General features: G+C 30.6%; 1 protein-coding gene across 3 annotated transcripts in view; it reads right to left on the bottom strand.

Annotated features, from left to right (window-relative positions):
- LOC134701111 (uncharacterized) overlaps nt 1-21229 on the bottom strand; it is a gene marked incomplete at its 5' end in the record, with an annotated part of 54953 nt that overhangs the window by 17867 nt on the left and 15857 nt on the right. For all 3 annotated transcript variants that reach the window (XM_063562247.1, XM_063562249.1, XM_063562248.1), the window contains 6 exon segments: nt 3356-3394; nt 6742-6933; nt 7259-9583; nt 10855-11151; nt 20599-20657; nt 21083-21102. In XM_063562247.1, the coding sequence (XP_063418317.1) occupies nt 3356-3394; nt 6742-6933; nt 7259-9583; nt 10855-11151; nt 20599-20657; nt 21083-21102 (2932 nt within the window).

Raw genomic sequence — 21229 nt, 5'->3', positions numbered from 1 at the left:
GGTGCTTGGGTATATGATACATATATATTTTTATTTTTTTGTTGTTGTTGATCAAAATAGTAAATTTTCTGTATGTATAATACATGTATCACTTTTGTGCATGTCTCAGAGAAAATACCCAATTTTACAATCCATACTAAGAAAAATTGGGTATTTTCTCTGAGTCGTTTAGATCACTCGTAACTAAGTGAGACATGCACAAAAGTGATATATATGCATTATTAATATAGAAAATTGGATATCTTAATCAACGAGAAAAAAATATATCTGTATCATATGTCCAAGGACTGTGGTTTAATATACAAAAAAGGCATTTTTGTATTCTTTGATATCAAGTCCAATTATCGATGCAGAAAAGACTTTTTTTTCTGTGTCCAGTAGCATCGTAGAGCATATTCTTAAAATATTTTCCCGCACAATATCTGGACATTGGTGGACATGCAACATTGCGCACATTTAGAAATGATAATCAACACTCAGACTATAGTGATAAAGTAGGAAAATAAAAGAACAAAAGACCGTGAAACCCAAGACACAGAAGTACAAACAATAGACCATCAACTCCGAAAAAACAAAAGTAAAATAGAAACATGGATCATGAAAAAAATGCAGGGGCAACATCAGGGAGTGAAAAGAACTTGCTTCTTGCACGACACTTTCCGTGAAAACAATTTGATATGAAGACAGTCTTTTTTTTCAGTCTTTTTTTTGTTGTTGTTGAAATTTCCAGCATGAGGCATTTGCCTCAATGTAGTTACGGCCCTGAAATGCAAAGTTTTCACTATCGTCTACCCAGAAAAGCTACAAATTTGTTAATAAGTGGGAATTCAGCATTTATAAATTTTTAATTTGGAGTACTATAAAATCCTGGATGAATTGGTTTGGCTCTGACTGAGTCTTACATAGGCAAAATGGGGCATATCAATTATTGACCTTGAATTTCTTTTTACTTTTAATGTAAATGATACCTTTTACTTTTTTTGCTAACTTGCAATTTTAAACTGGTTCTAACATATATTTCAATGGATTTGAAATTCATTTATCATTATTATTCATGATTGTATCAAATTCTCTGTGGAAATCAATGAATAAACTCCTGTGAAATTGATTGATATTTTTTTATGAATTTTTTAAAGATATTCACTGAATTATCCCAAAAATTCAGAAAAATACTGACATTTTAATTAAGTAGAATTATACACGATTTAAAATTAGCATAAAACAAAAATGTGTCCAAAGTACACGAATGCCCCACTCGCACTATCATTTTCCATGTTCAATGGGCTGTGAAATTGGATAAAAATATAATTAGGCATTAGAATTAGAAAGATAATAGCACAGGGAACATATGTACTAAGTTTCAAGTTGATTGGACTTCAACTTCATCAAAAACTACCTTGACCAAAAACTTTAACCTGAAACATGCACTTTCATTTTCTATGTTCAGTGGATCGTGAAATTGGGGTCAAAAGTTTAATTTGGCTTAAAAATTAGAAAGATAATATCATAAGGAACATGTGTACTGAGTTTCAAGTTGATTGAACTTCAACTTCATCAAAAACTACCTTGACCAAAAACTTTAACCTGAAGCGGGACATACAGACGAACAGACGGACGAACAAACGGACAGACAGACAGACGGACGAATGAACAGACAGACGGACGAACAGACGCACAGACCAGAAAACGTAATGCCCCTCTACTATCATAGGTGGGACATAAAAAGCTCAGTGGCAGCTAATTTATGCAACCAGCACAGCCAAATTGATGATTGCCTCATCTAAGCAAGGGTTTTACTACAGCAAGGGAGTGGTACAAAGGCAAGACTATATCCTAGTCAACCCTTGGGATAACATTTGACAAACTGGGAGTTAACATGTGTTGATCAATGGTTGGAACTGAGACAATATATCATTTTCAATAATGTAGATTGACCTTGTGACAACTGGTGAAATTTATTCAAAAATATAACTCTAGTAAGTCTGTCTATGCAACAATCAGACTTTTTTTAGTCTGACAGGAGACAGGATATATAGGCAGTGACTGCTGTTATTAAAACTTTCATTTTAATTTTGCAAGTAATATTTTATATCAATGTTCAGGTATTGAAATCACGTCAATCTTGTATCATTGCGGAAGAATCACAAATAATAAATTTGAACCATTAAATACCAAATTGCAAATACAAAGATTAACTGTCCTTGGCTGTTGCATGTCAATCAATTTTTTTTCTTAGGTTATTGGATATTAAGTCTTTAAATGAATTTAATAAAGTTAATTATACGGCAAATAAATCGAGTAACTTTAAATAAAATCAAATTAAAGTATTTATATCGGATTATCAAGCTTTATTTCTGCACCCTACACTGTTAAAAATATGATCAAGCCGTTTTTATTGTATCCACGAAATACAAACAAATAAAAACCGGAGAGATCCACACTAAGTAAAAGCATTTTGTAGAAAACCTCATAATTTCGTAGTCAATTTCAAATATGATAAAATGCTAATATAGACAAAGACTTTATAAATCAGCATGATTTATCATTTTTATAACTTTTCCAATATATTTAATAACTTTATTATCTCTGATAAACATTTTAATAAGAAGTTGAACCATGAGGTATTTGAACCCCCAGAAGATTGATAATAAATTATGTATTGAAATGTAGATAATCTATATTATACAGATCAGACATTTAAAGGTTTTAAAATACAGCAGATTAACATTGTGTCAAGGGAGATAATTATAAATCAAATCAATTTATGGTATTTCCCCAAGGGAGATAATTTTTAATAAATTCAAATTCTGATGATCTAGTTCTATCATGTATCAGGATATACAGGTCTTATGCTTTCGTTCTTATCCTAAATAGAGAATCAGTTCCTGCAAGCATGTCAAAACTTGGAGAGAAATAAAATATCATATTTCTGCACTATATCTTTTTTGATTGATTACAAATTTATTCTGAATTGAAACATTTTTCTAAATTGAAACATCTATCTGAATGGAAAAATATGATGCAATAAAAGGAGTATTTGTTATATAGGAGGTCTTTTTGTATTGGTGGAGGAAGTTGAGTGCCCAGAGAGAACCTGTGACCTTTAGCAGACATTACTATATAATCAAGATTGGAGTCTGCAACTGAGGGTCCCCAAAAAAGCACTTATTTTTTTGAAATATCAACTTGTCTATATGATTTATTTAACTATTTCAGGTTATGGTAGATAATCCCTCCTATGAAAATCAGTATTTTATCTATTGATGTGATTGACATTCCAAAAGAGTTTAGGAATTACCAATTAGGAAAAAGTACCCCCCCCCCCTTCTTTTTATATCGAATCAATAGAACTTACCAGCACCATCCATTTCTTTTGCAGGTTCTTTATTTGTATCTAAAAAATAATAAATATTCACCACATTTAATATGATGTCAAATTATACAAAGTATCCACAGTTCCAAAACCAATAATGCCTCAGTACCAAATTCATATATTTTACACAATTTGGCAAATAAAAAATATATGTCCTGAAATATCAGAAATCATTTTGTGAAAATATGTTCTCATAGTTGAAACAAATACCTGATAAACCTCATATGATTACCAGACTGTACTCACTGTACTTATATATTATAGTGGACATTCAAAAATCCACTCAACACATACCATGACCTAACACGGATCACTCAGACATGGAGGTGTATCAACAAACAAACTTTATAATGATATGTATATGGATAAAATTCATCTTTCAACTTTTGAACCTTACATTCAATCATTTAGGTTGAAAATAATGATTCAGTTTCAATATATATATTTTTAGGACAGCAACAGTTTGGAACTTCATCATTTTATTTGAAATTGGCTCAAGTTAGAACATCAAGAAAACATTACCCATTTAACTAATAGTTATCTCTCATAAACCTTACTTATTATTCACCCTGGTTTCACCTATTCTTTTAGCCTTTCATGTGAATTTTAAGACTGTAGGCATGATTCTCCAGATATTAAAGAGTCCATCTGCTAGAATATTTCAATACTTGCTTAAGAAACATGCTTTTGGAAAAATTTACTGGCTTTCAGTTTCTTTTAAATAGGTATAAGTAAATGTGGTATGAGTGCCAATGAGACAACTTTCAATCTAAGTCACAATTTGTAAACGTAAACCATTACGGTTAAAATAAGGTCTTCAATACAGAGCCTTACAACTATTTAAATAATAAATCTTGTATGCCTACATAAACTTGTCCCTTTCAAATTAAAGCACTACAATATTTCATGCAGGCTCTCTGGTTTCTCTTAAAATGAATCTAACCTCACCTCTGCTACACATGACACAAAACAATAAATATCCTCCAAGATAAAACAGAAATCATTCACAAAAAGATCAAACAACAAAATCAACAACACATAATCCAGCACAACATATTTTGGGCTCAATCAAAAAACCACATGCAAAATTATTTTTCCATCACAAAATATTCCTCCATGTAAATACTGATGCTACTCAAGAATCTCATGTTAATGGTAGCAGACGACCCCAAATTTTAAAGAGATCAACAATTTCTCACAGCTCATTCATAAAATTTGATTAAATTACAATTTAATCGAATAAATAATTCAAATTTTAAACATTAAATCTAAACGACTTACCTACTTTTCAAAGTTTTTTTTGTGCATTAATATGCATTTAAAGCCAACAATAGATATATTGTATCACTTTAATTCCAATTTCGTTATTTTCACACCCCATATTATTCCAACATATAATTTTAATGTTTAAGTAGATTTTCAACGACAAAAAAAGTCGAATTTCTTTCACCACTTAATTTCTATGTCATAAAACTTTAAACTTGACACAACAACAAGATTATAGATTTTAAAATGTCATTTTCAAATTTTCAAAACTTTTGGAGTAGCTCAACTGCAAACACGTCATTTCTTTTTTAACTTTTCCAATTTCATTAAACATTGAGTTGCCGGCACAACAAACGTACCAGGTTTTTATTTACAATAGAAAAAAAACAAAGTTAAAAGGGTACGAAATCCAATATCTCTTTCCCTATTGTTTGTATGAACATGAGTGGTTTCTTTTGTAAATTGGGTTTATTAACTTTTACACGAATCAATTATTTGAACTTTTTATTTATTTAGTCCTAGTTAGTTGCTGGGATATTTAAAACTGTTAATGTATAAAAATTGAATTTCAGAAACAAAAAATAATATTAAAATTAAGAAATGATCTTTTTTAAATTAAAATTTAAGATCAAGAGTTCAAAGTGAACTATGGTCCAGAATGATCATTTTGAAAATAGCCTAAATTTCACGATTTATTATAAAAATTATAATCATATTTTAAACAATTGATTTTTTTAAATTGATAACAAACAAAAGTGAACTTTGGTCGTAAATTAATTCTATTTAAGGACTATTTAAGGTCTAATTACACACTTGAAAGTATTCAAAATAAAATATAGATTATATATATATTAAAACAGTAAATATTTATTAGTACCGGTATATGGGCATTGTATTAAAGTAGAAACATCAGTATAGAAATAATAGTAATGTATTTGAAGAGTTGCTGACTTTTGATACAAAATGGCAGTCTGTATTAAGTTTAAACATATTTTATTGTTCAAAAATGACAAATCGATTAGACACAAGTTTTTCACCTTAATAACGTCTTCTCCAAACTGTATTTGCAACCACTCAATCCTAAATTAAAGACAGTATCTCTTAAAAGTAATACTGTAACATTGTATTCCAATTTAAATCCATTTATACATGTATAAGGATATGACGACAGTCTTGATGGTTGCATTATTACCAACTCCTGTTCTTTTTTTTTTTTAAATATAATTCATAGGCCTGGTTGTAAAATCTTTCCAGACCCCATAAAATTTAACAACCCTAAGCTTCTGCAGCCCTTTTCACAAAAAATCTTAAGTGTAAAATTTATCGTAAGTCTCAAAAAATCCTTAACAATTCAACTTAATATTTTTATTGTCAGATTAATTTTACACTTACAGATTTTTTTGTGATCCTGTATTTGAATTCAAAGACTTTTTCCAAAACCAAAAAATAGTTGTCATATCAATAAAAACAAATAACCAAAAACTGTTAGTTATCATGTCAAAAACAGATGATAACACAGTTAATGCAATATGCATCATGTGTTATCATTCACACATTGACAAAAATGTGGTAAAATCCAACAGAATTATCATAACAATGAGTTAATATCAAGACATGTTAATAGTGAAAAGAATTAATAACATCATAACCAGGTGTTAATTACAAGACATGTTAACACTGTTAATACAACACAAACCATGTGTAATAATTCACTCATTAAAATGCATGCAGTAAAATGTATGAAACATCATAATCATAATTCACAAATAAAAACAATGTAATAACAAAACCATAACAGGGTGTTAGCATAAAAACATGTTAGTTGATGTTAATACAAAACAAAAATTATGAAATCATTAACACAAACATGTGTATACAAAATGTAACAATCATGTCATTCTCAGTGTTAACATCACAACAAATCAAAATCTACAAACCATTCACTGAAATCGTTAATATCAAATTAACAAGTGTTATAAAATTATCATATCAATGATCCAAAGTATTATTCACATTCAAACTGTTAACACATGCTTTCAAACATGATGCATGATGGTTAAAAACAAATCACACAAATTCACATGCAAGCCACACTGGCTAACCTTTTGAACCTCTCAATACAGCTTGAGAAGATGGCCATCTAGAAACGTACTGAAATTGAGAACCTGCTTGGACTTCTGACTGTGTGTTAACAGTCGTAACAGTCATTTCAGATATGGTGTCTGAGTCGTCTGTATTATTATTCTTCCCTTGTCTGACTCCAATGCCTCCATGACGTACCTTTTTATTAGGATCTGAAAGGGAGGTAATTAGTATCCATGAAAGAATGTCCCGACTCATGAATTGTCTCCCTTTCTTAGGAAATACTATTCAGTTCAAGTTTATATCAAAATCTGTTGACAATCATCATATCTATTTTCTCCAAAATTTAACTAAAATATCAAAAGTAATTGAAACGATTTTTTTTTTAAATAATGAAAAATGTAAGTTTTAGACTTCATTTGCATACTTGAAGGAGAGGTGATAACAAAATTCCAGTTTAAAGTTAAATTACCATTTAGCTTTTTAAAAAGCAATAAATTCTGGTTTTCTAACAACAAATATTTTACATATATTAACCTTTAGTTTTCTTTGGCCTGAATCTGTTTTTAAACTTTGGTAGGCAGACATGGTTAACTTCAGGTGTGGGGTCACCACAAGTAGGACAGGTTTTAGTTGTCTGCTTCTGAGGAAAGTCAAATTCTTGGTATTCAAAATCAGGTATTTTTTGGTTAACAAAATCAGCAATGCTTGGCAAAGAAGAGGTCCTCCTCAACATGGACGGGAATGCAATGCCCAAACGTTCTGGTGAAGCTGATTTAGGTCTATCAAGAGATTCTGAGTTTGTTGACAAAATTCTATGGTCATTTTCAGATCCAAGTTGCTTGTTGTTATTTTTTTCATGATGGTTATTTCCTTTAATTTCTTCATCAATTGATTTTAATCCTTCTAAAAGAATCAACTTATTCTTCGGTAATAATTTGCTCAGTGTGTCATGGATGCTTGGCAAGTTATTGAAATCTACTTCTTCATTGTTTTCTTTTGTCTTTTTCTTTTTGGTGACCTGTCTTTCTTTCTGTTTTGAAGCAATTTTTGATTTTTTCTTTCTTTCATGTTTTTTGTACAATTCCTTTTCATCCTTTTCCCTCAAATTCTGATAATTATAAGATTCTATTTTTAAAATTTCTGTGTCAGATTCTTCTGTGTCGTCTGCCAAATTTTCATCTGCATCTTTCAAATTTTTATCACCTTGATCAGTGTTGTATGAAACATCAACTTTATCTAGAATATCAGCGTTGTTGTCATTTCCTTTATTTTTCTGGTTTCTCTTTGTTCTTTTAAATTTGTCATGCTTTCTTCCTTGTAACTGAGTTCTTGGTTTCATACTTTCTTCATCCTCCATGTTTATTTCTGTCCACTTGTAATCCTCATTGTTGACATCCTTATTTTCATCCATTGATCTAAATTTTTCAAAAGTGTCATGTGCAGAAATTTCATCAAGGTCATTTGTATGCTTTAAAACATCTAGATCGCTAGTGTCTTTTAAAGCCCCTCTATTTTCTTGGTCTTTCAATGCATCAACATCAGATTTATTTTTATTGAAATTATTGGCCATTAACGCCTCTTCACCATCATCTATGGTAAAATTTCTCTTTTTATCTATTTGATTACCCTCTTCATCTTCATCTTTTATCTGATTTTCATCTTCATATAACTGATCTTCTGCTCCAGTCTCAGAATCACTGTACATATATGCCAACAGTGCCCTCTCTACACTTGTGTTCAGTCTACGGGACTCATTGTCTGAATTTCCATATAATGTCAATCTATCCTTCATTTTATTGTCATTTAATTCAGATATTCTACTTTTGATGTTGTCTTCAATATGATTATCCCCTACAATTTCATCTCTTCTTTGTCTTTCCCTCTGATGTTTATTGTGCCTCGGTTCTTTTCTTTTATCAATCTCTACATTATCTGAATTTCCCCCAACTATTTCTTCATCAACTCTTATTCCTTGTCTTCTTCGTCTGGCTTTTTGTTCATCATCATGCCTATGATGATGAATATAGTCTTTATTTTCATCATCAACATCTCTGTTATCATTTGTCTTTCTTCTTCTTTGCTCTTTCATACCTATTTCATCTTCAGCATTGGTATTTCCTCTAATATCTTTATCATTCTTTCTTCTTCTATGCTTTCTTCTGACTTTCCTTTCCATTGAAGCATCACCATTTTCATCTTTCAGACTTTTTTCATCCTTTGACTCATTCCTTCCTTTTCTGTGTGCCTGTCTTGCCATCAATTCTGGAGAAGCATCATTTTCTTCATTCTCTATATTTTTCCTCCTTCTGCGATGTCTTCTTACTTTCCTATCTTCTGAACCATCTTTATAATCCGTCCGTTCAATGTCAGCATCCATCAAACTTTCTCCACTGATGTGTCTTCTTCTTCTGTGTTTCCTTCTTTCCTTTCTGTCAACTGATACATCATAATTTTCATCTTTCATTTCATCTAACTCATTTCTGTCTTCCTTCCTTCCTCTTCTCTTTCTTCTATCCTGTCGTTCAGAAATACCATCTAAATTTTCATTTTTCATTTCCAATGATTTTTCTAATTTTTCATCATCAAAATCATCTATTTTCTCATCTTCCTCTGTTCTTTTTATTAAGTGATTTCTCTTGTCTTCAACATTTTGCATATTAGAATTATCAATATCTGCTTCAATTATGACATCATCAAAATCAAGTTCAAGGTCAGATTCAGATGTCGGAGAAACATCAGAACTCTCTCCTAATTCTTCTTCCATGCTAGCATCTGGTAACTGGACATTGATCTGTTTCCTTGACTTCCTGTTTCCATGGTGATGATAATTATTCTTTTGGTATTCACAATCCTTATCACCTACAAATATAGCTACAGTTCAAGTCTACAATAAATTTATATACAGCTAAATCACATACAGTATGCATAAAACATGAAATTAATAACTTCGGTGAATTAGATCTGACCTAAAAAAAAAAATCCAAATTAGACCAGTTTCGACAAAAACCTTTCAAAGATTAATGGTCACTTTCAAAAAGTGATAACAAAATTTGTTTTCAACGTCAGATAACAAACTCTTAATTTGAAATATTATTGAAGATGTTACATATTTGAAATGTTAATGAAATAATTGTAAGACAAGAATGAAACCATTTTGTTTTAAATCTGCTTTTACAACCTATAAAATCATAGCAATATGAAATAAATGTCTTAATATCTCCTAAATTTAAAAAATCACCTCAAACATGTTAATGTGATCACAAATAAAAATAATTTGAGTTATCTCCCATTTACCACTTGTGGAACCAAAATATATTTCCCTGATAATACTGTATAATTAATCAATGATTTAAAGTCTTTTGAAGAAAATATTTGGCAAAGACTTAATGTTCTGTGACATATTCAGAATCTGAGGCCAATCAGGTGCTAGCTAGCTAGGTCAATCCATTCTTCCAAGGAACACTGCTCATACAAGTTTGAAAAAAACAAGATTTCTGATTTTTTTGTAGATGGGGAGTGCACATAACTATCTAAATATTCTTAAATCAAGATATTTCTTTTCAAAAGTTATTAGATATCTTAATATAAATAAGGGGATGCAATTTTATGTTTTCCCTCCAATTTTTAAAACAGGGAGACAACTCTCTATGTAACACAAACTCATTCATTCCCACAATGCATCAGTCACAACGATAATGTTATTTTCCATTTATAAACTCATGCAGTTAAGTTTTTTTTACAATGAAACATGCTTTACCCAAATTTTAGACAAAAACAACAATACTCTTAAATATTATGCAAAATTGTCAATGACTTTTAAAAGTATATTCCTAAATTTTATAATCAGTATCCTTTTTTGTTTTCAAATCGTCAGGAAGAACATAAATTATTTAAACATGCAGTGAATTAAAGGCCACCACAAGAGAGTAAGTAAATTTTCACATAAATTCCACTAAATTTAAAAAAGACATTTTTAATGAAAAATTAACTGCGTATTAAAATAAATAAAATCTATTAAAACATTTGTTTTCTGTCAAAAATAGTCAAAAGGTTAGTCAATAAAACATGTTAATTACAAAACCAAAACATTAAACACACCAATGTAGTCTTCATGCGACATGCAGTAAAACCTGAGTTGATCCATGGGTGGGCTGTTGTCTCATAGATGATGGGCGAGATGGCTCCTGACATTGATTGTACCACATGAGATTGTGTCTCATGTGACCCATGAGATTGTCTCATGTCTTGACCATTGTCATCAGCAATGTCTTTCCTGAAGGTCATATTTTCTGGTCTAATATATCTGGCTTCATTTTGATTTTTTTCTCTGTTTCTTCTTGTAAATTTTTCTATATCTTTGTCATCAGAGCGAGGCTGTCTTTTAGTGTCAAGGTCAAATGTGTTGTCTGGATTGTTTGCTGCTCTTACTATATTACAAATGGTTTGAGAGGTTAAAAGTTCATAAAATCAAATATCACACAAATATCACACAAAACAATAGTCAAAATTACTATAAATAATACATTATCAACATTTAGAAATCAACCAAGTCTTAGGGACGATATCAAAAGATTGATGTAGGATAAAACACTTAAATGTAATAGTTTGGGGGTGGGGGTTAAGATTCTGCAAGTTTTGTATATATAAAATTGATTTTTGCATATATCCCTATTGGTCAATCAATTTTTCCTAAATTAAGTTAAGAGGGGTGGGGGGGGGGGGGGGGGGGGGGTCAGTTAAAAAACAAAAAACTATGTAAATAAAGTTTTTTTATCCTACATTGAACTTTTGATGTCGTCCCGTAGGAATTAATTATAATCATGTACATGCTATTACTAAAAAGAGTAAATTTACTGTAAAACCTGAAATTCATTTGATATATTCATAACTCTGAAAACAAGAATGTGTCCCAAGTATACTGATTCTCTATCCGTACAATCATTTTCTATGTTCAGTAAACCATGAAAATGGGATAAAATCTCTATTTTGGCATTAAAATTAGAAAGATATTATTATAGGGAACATGTGCACTAAGTTTCAAGTTGATTGGACTTCAACTTCATCAAAAACTACCTCGACCAAAAACTTTAACCTGAAGCTGGGAGAATCATGGACGGACGCACAGACCAGAAAACATAATGCCCATAAATAGGGCATAAAAAGTTACAGAATTAACTTCACATATAACTTTCAATGCAACCAATATCTACAGGAATAGAATTTCTATTATCCTCAATTGTAGAAGATTCCTCTAAAGATAATTGCAAAGTCACAGAAATCAGAATTTGAGGGCATCCTTTTGCCAGTGTCATTAAAATATCAAAAAATATTTATTCACTATAGTTTGCTTCACTACAAAATCTTAATGTTTTACTTTCAGTTGTTTATAGTTCAAAATTTTAATTGTTTTATAAACAACCTATATTTCACATACACTCTTCAGTTTTGTTCTCTCCCTTGTTGTCAAGGAAACATTTCTTATAACTAATATTTCTAGGGTTCTCTTTTAAGAAGCCATGTTTTGTACTTGAATATTGACAAAAATGTCTATCAAAACATTCCATACATCTATGACACCAAGGAACATATCTATGACATAACAAATGATATCATAACTTCCAAAAATAATGTGTGTGTTTTCTATAGTTTTACGGTCAAAGAAAGTAGATGGTGGATACCAGAACTTTAGAAATCTCTTTAAACCATAACATATGAAGGACAAGGGCCAAGTCTATCATATTATAAACCCAAATTGTAATAAGATGCAATATACAGTATACTTACAAATTATATTTATAACTATCAAATGTATGAATATGTTAACTTGGTGATTTCAATCCAAGAAATAAACCAAAAAACAAGTTACTAACTCTTCAATTGAACTCCAGAGAAATCAAATAAAAGTGTTGCTGTTAACCACCCTCCACTTTACAAGACTAGTATTACTTATTGTAATAAGCATTATAGATGTTTCAACATTCTTTTATGCATTTACATATTGATGAAAACAATACAATGTTTGCCTGCAAGAAAGATAACTCTAAAAAATCATACAGACAGAAGTGATCTTTTAAGATAAAGAGACTCTGACTTATTTACCTTGTAAAACTATCATTACAAATGTAATACTTATTGTAACAACTTCGTCTTTTCTGATATTCTTTTATATGTTTGCACAAGGATGCAAAAACTACACAGATATTCTTATTACCAAGAGAAATAACTCTTACAAAACCATGCAGATTGAGGTAATTTTTAAGAAAAAGATAAAACAAGAGAATCACAGATATAGGAAGATGTGGTGTGAGTGCCAATGAGACAACTCTCCATCCAAATAACAATTTATAAAAGTATAAAATTATAGGTCAAACAGTTCATTTGTAAACAATCAGTCTGAGATTATGAACATAATTTGACTTTTGGTTGTGATGGAAAAATCAGGTAAGGAAATGACTTTAAAAACTTAACCAATTCGAATGTTCACATTAAATTCAAATATATTAAGTTTTATGTCATACATTTTTTGTACCTTCTATATAACCTTATTTGAACTTTTTTCACATTTTCTGTCAATTTTTCCATTTTTTCAGAAAAAAAGTGTAGCAGTATTTGTCATGCAAGTACATTTCAAAATTCAAACTAAAAAGTTGCCAAGTAACTTTGCAGAAAAAGATCAGAATTGTGTGAGATTATTGATCACATGGTGTCAGACAAAGAAAAAAGTGTAAAATATTTTCGGATTCCATGCCAAAGTTTAACCTTTACTGATCCATGATTCTGAAGGACTTATGGGCTCAGTGGCTGTTTCCATTAGGGATTTGATATCATCATATTGTCTTTCTTGCTTGTTGTCATTTTCATGCTTGATTGGTTTCCGTTGAAACATGGGCATTCTTTCTTTAGTCATTGGACGACTTTCAAGACCTTAAACAGGTTAAATTTATGAGTTAAAATTCATCTTTAAAATACAATAGATATAAATTCATTGTATCAGTTATACAAACAGTATATATTGTGACTTTTAAGTCTTTTACTTTAATGCTTTTAATCGCTTTAAATTCTTCTGACTTGCAAAAATAAGTTAAAAATAAAGGTATTTAATCACTTAATTCATAATGTGTTGAGAAAATAAGTAAAAGTAGAAGTAAATAATAGTTTTGTCCTAGCATTCTTATAAATATATCAAACAGAATTAAAATTTATATGATATAAAAACTTTTCATTTTCAGCTAATACATGTACCTCAAAAAATAAAGTGGTCTTGAAAAAAGTAAAAAAAAGTGCCAATGAAATATATATTACACATGTATGCATAAAATTAAAACTTGTTCTGAATTATAATAGATGTCATTGATGTGTAGGTGTGTATGTTATATTTGTGAACCACCATCATGCAAAACGTGTCTCTAAAATAAATTATACATTTCAAACCATAGAAAGATTTGTCATTGTGGAAAACCTTTCTTAAAACTCGGAAAAAAATTGTTACTGAATATAAATTCTGTTCCTGTAGGGCTGACAAACAAAAATGCTAAGTGGACTCTTGTGTACTATCAATGGAGATATATTTGTGATTTTCCTTTGGTACTTTATGATAGTTGGTAAAAAGAAATTCACTCTTATTTGGTAACTGTATATGGCTATTTCTAAAACATTGTTTAAACTTTTGGTTCCAAATTATTATCAATCTTCTTTTTATTTTTCAACTCTCTAATGCATGAAAATTGTTTTAATTTTTATCTATAAATTCACTGAAGATTTTCTCAATCACTTCATTTTCAACTTTTTTTAATCTTAACTTAGTTCTATCATTTCTTTGTTTATAATTGCTACACATCCAGGTCATGCTTAGTGATAATTTTTGTGTTCCATGATAAAATCTGAAGACTTTCTTTTCACATCTACCTTATTGTATTGTCTCCCTATAAAAGAGTTGTCTGACCTTTCTCAACGCATTCTATTAAAAAAAATTGACAAAAACAATTTAAAGTATAAAAATACTTTCAGTCTGATAAAAATCCATTATTCAAATATAAAGGTACTGGTATGTTTATCTTCAAAGTGAAAAGAAAATCTTCAATGATAATAATGATGTCCAACCAAACAAAAATCAAACCACTTCCAAACATTTTATGACTTAAAAAAGTATGGAATGAATATTGATACAGAAACAATAGAAGGAATTAAATAAGTCAAACAGTTTTTGCAATTAATTCATTAATTTTTTTTTGAAAAGGATAATTGGTATCAATTTCATTGCATACTTTTACAAAGTCACACATGTAAAACCTTTTCTGATTGGTCTGTTTTCAAGTTGTAACCTGTAGTTACCAGAGTTATCTCCAACAGGAAGATTATGTTCAGTAGTATTTTCAATGTCAAGGTCATTTTGATTGTCAAGATCAGTTAAAGAAACATCACCCTGTTCTTCAAAATTTCTATCATCTATTTCATATGGCAAATCAAACAAGAAAGTCTGTTTAGGATTATCCTCTAAACTTTGTTTAGATTTTGCATATTTTGATGGCGTCTTCTTTTTTACTTTCGATTTCTTCAATGGCTGTGATTGAAAAGAATTTCTTTTTTCCACAATACTTGGTAAAGGTCCAAAAGAAAACTTTCTAACATCTTTTTGCCTTGGTTCTTGATTATTTGACATTGGACTTTCAACCTCTACAGTGTCACTGCTAGTGATCTTTACTAATGGTAGGTAGATCCTTTCAAACTCATCCACTTCAAGTATATTTTTCTCCTCTCTGGACTTACTGTTTTTCATGGTAACTGATGGTAAGGATATTCTATCAATTTCATCCACTGTTTTATCAGTTTTTGTTTCGAAATCGTCTTTAGTTGTATTATTATCAAATAGTGAAACTTTTTTCCTTTGAGACCTTACTTTTATTTGGTTTGTTTCTTTTAAATTTCTTTCATCAAGGTAGGGCGATTCATAATTACCATTTTGACTATTTCTGTTGAGCAAATCGTCTTCCTCTTCAGTTTTAAGACCATCCATTTCTACTACAAAACCTAAATTTTGATCAAAATCCCTTTCACCAATGTTATCTGGCTCAGATGCAGTTTTGTAAACTTCGTCAAGGTTTGTAGATAATTTGTCTGATTCTGCATCTTTCACATCATTAATTAAATCAGTGTTGTCTCCCTTTACATCTGAGGAAACATTTTGGTTATCTAATTTCTGACGATTCTTTTCTGTTTCAGCTCTTTTCTCCCTTTCCCTGTTCCTTTCTCTCTTTTCCTTTGTCAATTTTGACATCTCTTTCTTTCTTTTAACATCATTCACAATTTTACCATCATGTAAATTTCTGTCAGAAACCACGCATTTGATTGGAGAAAGTTTGACCACATGATCTGAGTCTTCTTCACTGTCAAGGAAAGGAACATTATTTTGTTTACCTACCGGTAGCTCAACATCATAGACAAAAGAAGCTCTTGATTTGTTTAAAGATTCTTGTAGACCATTTTTCTGTTTTTGGTATGTTTTGTCAGGAGACTGCCTATCCACAGAACTTTTCCTGTCATTTTTCAAATGCACAACTGGAAATTTGAAGACACTGATCTGTTCAGTTTCTGAACTACAATTACTAGTATATTCAGTTACAGAATCATCAGCCATGGGTTTATTAGCAGTACTTAGCAATGGTAATAAAAGCAATTCTTCATTCCTGCTGCCGTGAACATTTGTATCTTCTAGCTTCTTGACTTCAAATCTGTTCCTTTCATCAATGCCTGAAAAGTTAACCATCTTTCTTTTATCATCTTCCAGAGAAACCTTGTTACGCTTTTTATGTTTTCTTCTTTGTCTTCGTTTATGTTTAGATTCAGAGTGATTTGCTAACTCCTCATTTTCTTTATATAGGTTTTTATCCCAAGATTGTTCATAATCAAACAATTCTTTTGGGTTGTAATTACCTTCTATTTCAGCTTTTAAAATGTTCTTCATTGCAGGTGTGATTTCTTCTAAATCACTCTCTCTGACTTTTCTCATGTCAACTTTTTCTTCAAGAAATTCTTCACCAATTAGCTCTTTTGTTCTACTTGATTTTTGTTTTAATCTAGGTGTGTTTGATTCCCCATCAATAAATCCTGAATCTTTTAATTCATTCCTTTTCTTGTCAACTATAGTTCCACTGTTATATATCTGGTCAGCAGTTTCTCCATTATCAATACTAATTTCAAATTCATCTTTCATGCTCTCTCTTTTTCTTTCAACTTTCTTTTTGCTTCTTTGAGGTTTATATGCAATATCTATCTCAATATTTCCTGCATTTAAGAAATCTTTGGTTCCATTTTCTAGATTCTCATTTAAATAGTTAACTTCATCAATTGGAGATTGAAATTTAACATGCTTTAGAAAACTCTTCCCAGCATCCTTTGAAACTTTTTCATCTGGGTCTCTACCATTGGACTGATTCTCATTACTCATTTTGGTACTCCCAGCTGATTCCATGCCTGCAGACTGGTTTCCATCCATCAATCCAATACTCCTTTCTGGTTCCTTGTACACTGACTGGTTACCATCTGTCATTCCAGTTCTTCCTTCTGGTTCCTTGTCTACTAATTGGTTACCATCTGTCACTCCAATTCTTCTCTCTGGTTCCATGCCTGCAGAGTGGTTACCATTAGTGGTTTGACCACTTCTACCTGATTCATTGTATATAAACTGGTTCCCCCTAAGAGAATTATCAATGCTCCCCTTAGCTGATAAACTTCTGCCAGTGTCTGTTTCAGATTCAAATTCAATATCAATATCTCCCAAAGAAATATAAGGTGTTGATACCATCCTTGGGGTTGAAGTGAGTCTAGACGTGTCAATTTTCAGGTCATCTTTAATTTCAAAAAGGTTGACCGATGGTGTTTCAACATCTGATCTATTGTTAGTTCCTATTCTATCAAAATTTTCTTTGATTTGTATGTTAGATATTCTGTTATTATAGACTTCTGAATCTTCTTTCTCATGTATGCCGATTTTTGGGGAGTAATTAGATAAACCAGTGTATTTTAAAGAACAAGGTGATGTTAGTTTCAAATCAATATGTTCTGGTTCATGGTCAGTCTCTATGAACTCTGGACTAACATCAGAGTTGAAAGTTTCCATGTCAAATCTTTTGTTGTCCAAGTCAGATTCTGTGTCCAAGTCAGACTTTGTTGTGTCCAATTCATACTCTTCTAACATGTCCAAGTCTGATTCTGATATGTGCATGTCATCACTGTCTATTTCATCATTGGTATCAAAACTATAACTTTCTTCACTGCAAGCATCAGATAAATTTTGATGATCAGTCAACATATCAACAATATTTTGCTTATTCCCTAAAACAGTCTTATTTTTCAATTTGCCTTGTCTACTATCAAAATCTTTGTTCCCTTTTGATGCATTCCCTATCCCTAAACTGTCTGTTTGTAAGTCATTTGTCTTTTTGACTAAGTCAATACAATGATCATCCAATTCCCCTGTATTCTCAAACACATTTTCTAAATCAGTCAGTCTTCTGTCAAAGTCACTTTTGTAAAAGTCATAGTCAACTGATCGAGTGTCTAAGTCATCATGAAGACTGTCTAAGTCACTCTTGTGATCACTTGACTCCTGGTAAATTGGCGGCAGGTGTGGGATAACAGAAAACAAAGACTTTCTCTGGACAGCACCTAATGTTATAAAACAAGAAAATAAATGTTGGTGTGACTTAAGTCAAAGGTCTGACTTAGTCAACAATGCAACTCACTACAGTAGTCAAAAAGATCTTAGATTCTTCAAAAAAAATATGATAGTATTGAAACCCTTTGATAATGGCTACTACTGGTACATGTACTATGCAAAAAAATGTTCCTTTATTTTTCAAACAAATTAATAAGTCAGTACAAAGGGCAAAAATGAATGTATACACTCAAAACAACTTTAAAAATGCGTAACTAAACCTACTGGTATAAACATAATTCTTCAATTACATAAAAACTATTTTAACAAACTTTAAACATCTGATACATGTTTCAAACACATTATTTGAGTTGGTGCTAGAAGATACTTTACAAATTAAAGAGTGTTTTGTGTGTCAGAAGTGGAATGAAAAGTAGTGTGGACATTTTGTAAATGTGCTTAAGACATTTATAATAGTCAAAAATAATCCACCTATAAGAAACAGCATTTTTTATTGTTATTTTTCAACTGAAAAGTTTAATAAAAAATTTATGAGAGAAAATTTCTCTTCTCAACTGGTACTTTTAAATTTACTTTAAGAATAGTTAAAATAATACAAAAACAATAATTGTCTTTCAAGGTATATCACTTGAGTCAAATTTCTTTTTTTTTAATGCCTTTTTTGCTTTTTCTACAAAATTCATATGTACAAACAATATTAGAAAACTAGTATTGCCTGGGTAGTCTATAGGGTTTCAATATGGACCAGCTTTGGTACTCTTAAGAAGAGTATACTATAAAATATCTTATAGCAATTGAAAACCCATTTTATAAGAACCATTATTGTATACAAATATATAAAAGACACATAACACACAGAGAATTGAAATTGAAGGGAGATAATTCAATAGAATGCAATCGGAGATAATCTCCATGCACAGAAAAGACTATCATCATAAAAAATATAAAGAGCAACATAACATAATTTGAAATTGCAGGGCGATAATTACAGTGCCTAGAAAAGAACCATTATAGTTGAAAATAAACAGACATATAACAGAGAAAGTTTGAAATTGAAGGGAGATAATTCAATTCAAAGTCAAAAGGGAGACAATATCAGTGCCCAGAAAAGAATCATCCATAGTGTTAAAATATACAGTAACATAACACAGTTTGAAATTGGTGAGAGATAATTCAATTCAATGTTATGGAATATTCTCAGTGCCCAGAAAAAGAATCATAAAACAGTATCATATCAAAGTTTGAAGTTGAAGGGAGATAATTCAATTCAATGTTAAGGAATATTCTCAGTGCCCAGAAAAGAATCATAACACAGTAACATTACAGATTAAAATTGAAGGGAGATAATTCAATTCAAAGTCAAGGAAGATAATGTCGGTGCCAAGACAAGAACCATGCACCCAGTATGCACCTGAATCTTGGGTGTTGGGTCTGTTGTTTTTGTTTGAACCACTACCAGATGAAGGTGTAATCAAAGACATTCTAGTCATACCACTACCCTGCCGCTGCATTTCTAAAAATAGTGTGTCAAATCAACATACATGTAAAGTAATACAACATTTCTGGTTTCTTATTTTCTTGATTTAATATTAATAAGATCAAATACCAAATGTTCAAATTAATCACAAAGTTTGAAAATACCATTGACACAAATCACCATGTGGGTTGTTCTTTTCACTTATTTCAGTTAATATTGCTTGGCCACATCATGGTAGCCATTTTGCTTGTTGTAGGAGATGGAGTGCCCAGACAACATCAGCAACCACCAGCAGGGATAGGATAAGAGTTAACTCACCTGCCACAAGCATGGTTAAAACTCTCAATCCCAGTGTTGACAGGTAAATGGTGACCACTTTATTATTGAAAATGCGTCTTTTATTTGTGGCTGAATGATAGACATTCTATAAGATATCACATGCCTCATTTGCAAATGAAGTGTATTCAGGCTTATTGCAAGAATGAGTGACCAAGAAAACAATTTTCATTCAAAAAAGTTACAATTGTATTTTTACACTTGGTAAAAATGAATTATAAAAATATGTTGCATAATCCAAATTGAAATTGAGCTCTTCACAATAAATCTTTTTAGCAAATATACTTGCACATCAAAACAGTTCAGCACAACTTATGATCAATTTCAATCATTAACTTTCTTGGAAAGTTATCCCGCATAAAAAATGTACCATAATTATAGTCCTACCTGCCAACTTTTCACTGTCAAGTCCAGAGTCTGGGGAAACATGTTCTGTCTTTCTTGATCTAAAATAATTTATGAACATCGTTTTAAAAAGTCTTTAGTTCAATTTATTTTTTAGGATATTGCTTGTTAACCAATTACGGACAGAAATGTAAAAAAAACCACCATTGATGTTTATTCGACTTATCAGGTCTTTTATCCCTCAATGCAGCAAATTTTATTTATCCTGAACTGATGAAATAAATTGACATGTAAAAATCTAAATAATATATATGCAATAATTTCTGAATTTACAGTAATTAATTGATATCAACTTTGCCAAAATGTAGGATATATAGTTTGTGTACCTTAAATTGGTTTTAGACTGTCAGTTAACAAGCCAATTACCTCCCCTATTACAGATAAGCATACTTGGATGAAACTAATTAAATATGAAAAATAAGATACTGTAAAGTTTAAGTAATATCACCATGAAGTTTACTCTTACCTGCTTCTTTTCTTGTTGCCCTGAAAAATAAAGTACCATGTAAAATCAAAGTATAATAATTATAATAAATATTTTTCAAAACTTACAATTACCTTAACACATATCATTAGGCCTTTATCACAAAAAAAATACGACTTTAAAATTGAT

The sequence above is a fragment of the Mytilus trossulus genome, unplaced genomic scaffold (genome assembly GCF_036588685.1).
Source record: "Mytilus trossulus isolate FHL-02 unplaced genomic scaffold, PNRI_Mtr1.1.1.hap1 h1tg000215l__unscaffolded, whole genome shotgun sequence".
Lineage (NCBI taxonomy): Eukaryota > Metazoa > Mollusca > Bivalvia > Mytilida > Mytilidae > Mytilus > Mytilus trossulus.
Note: the sequence above shows the minus strand (reverse complement) of the source record. Positions and strands in the feature narration are given on the sequence as shown.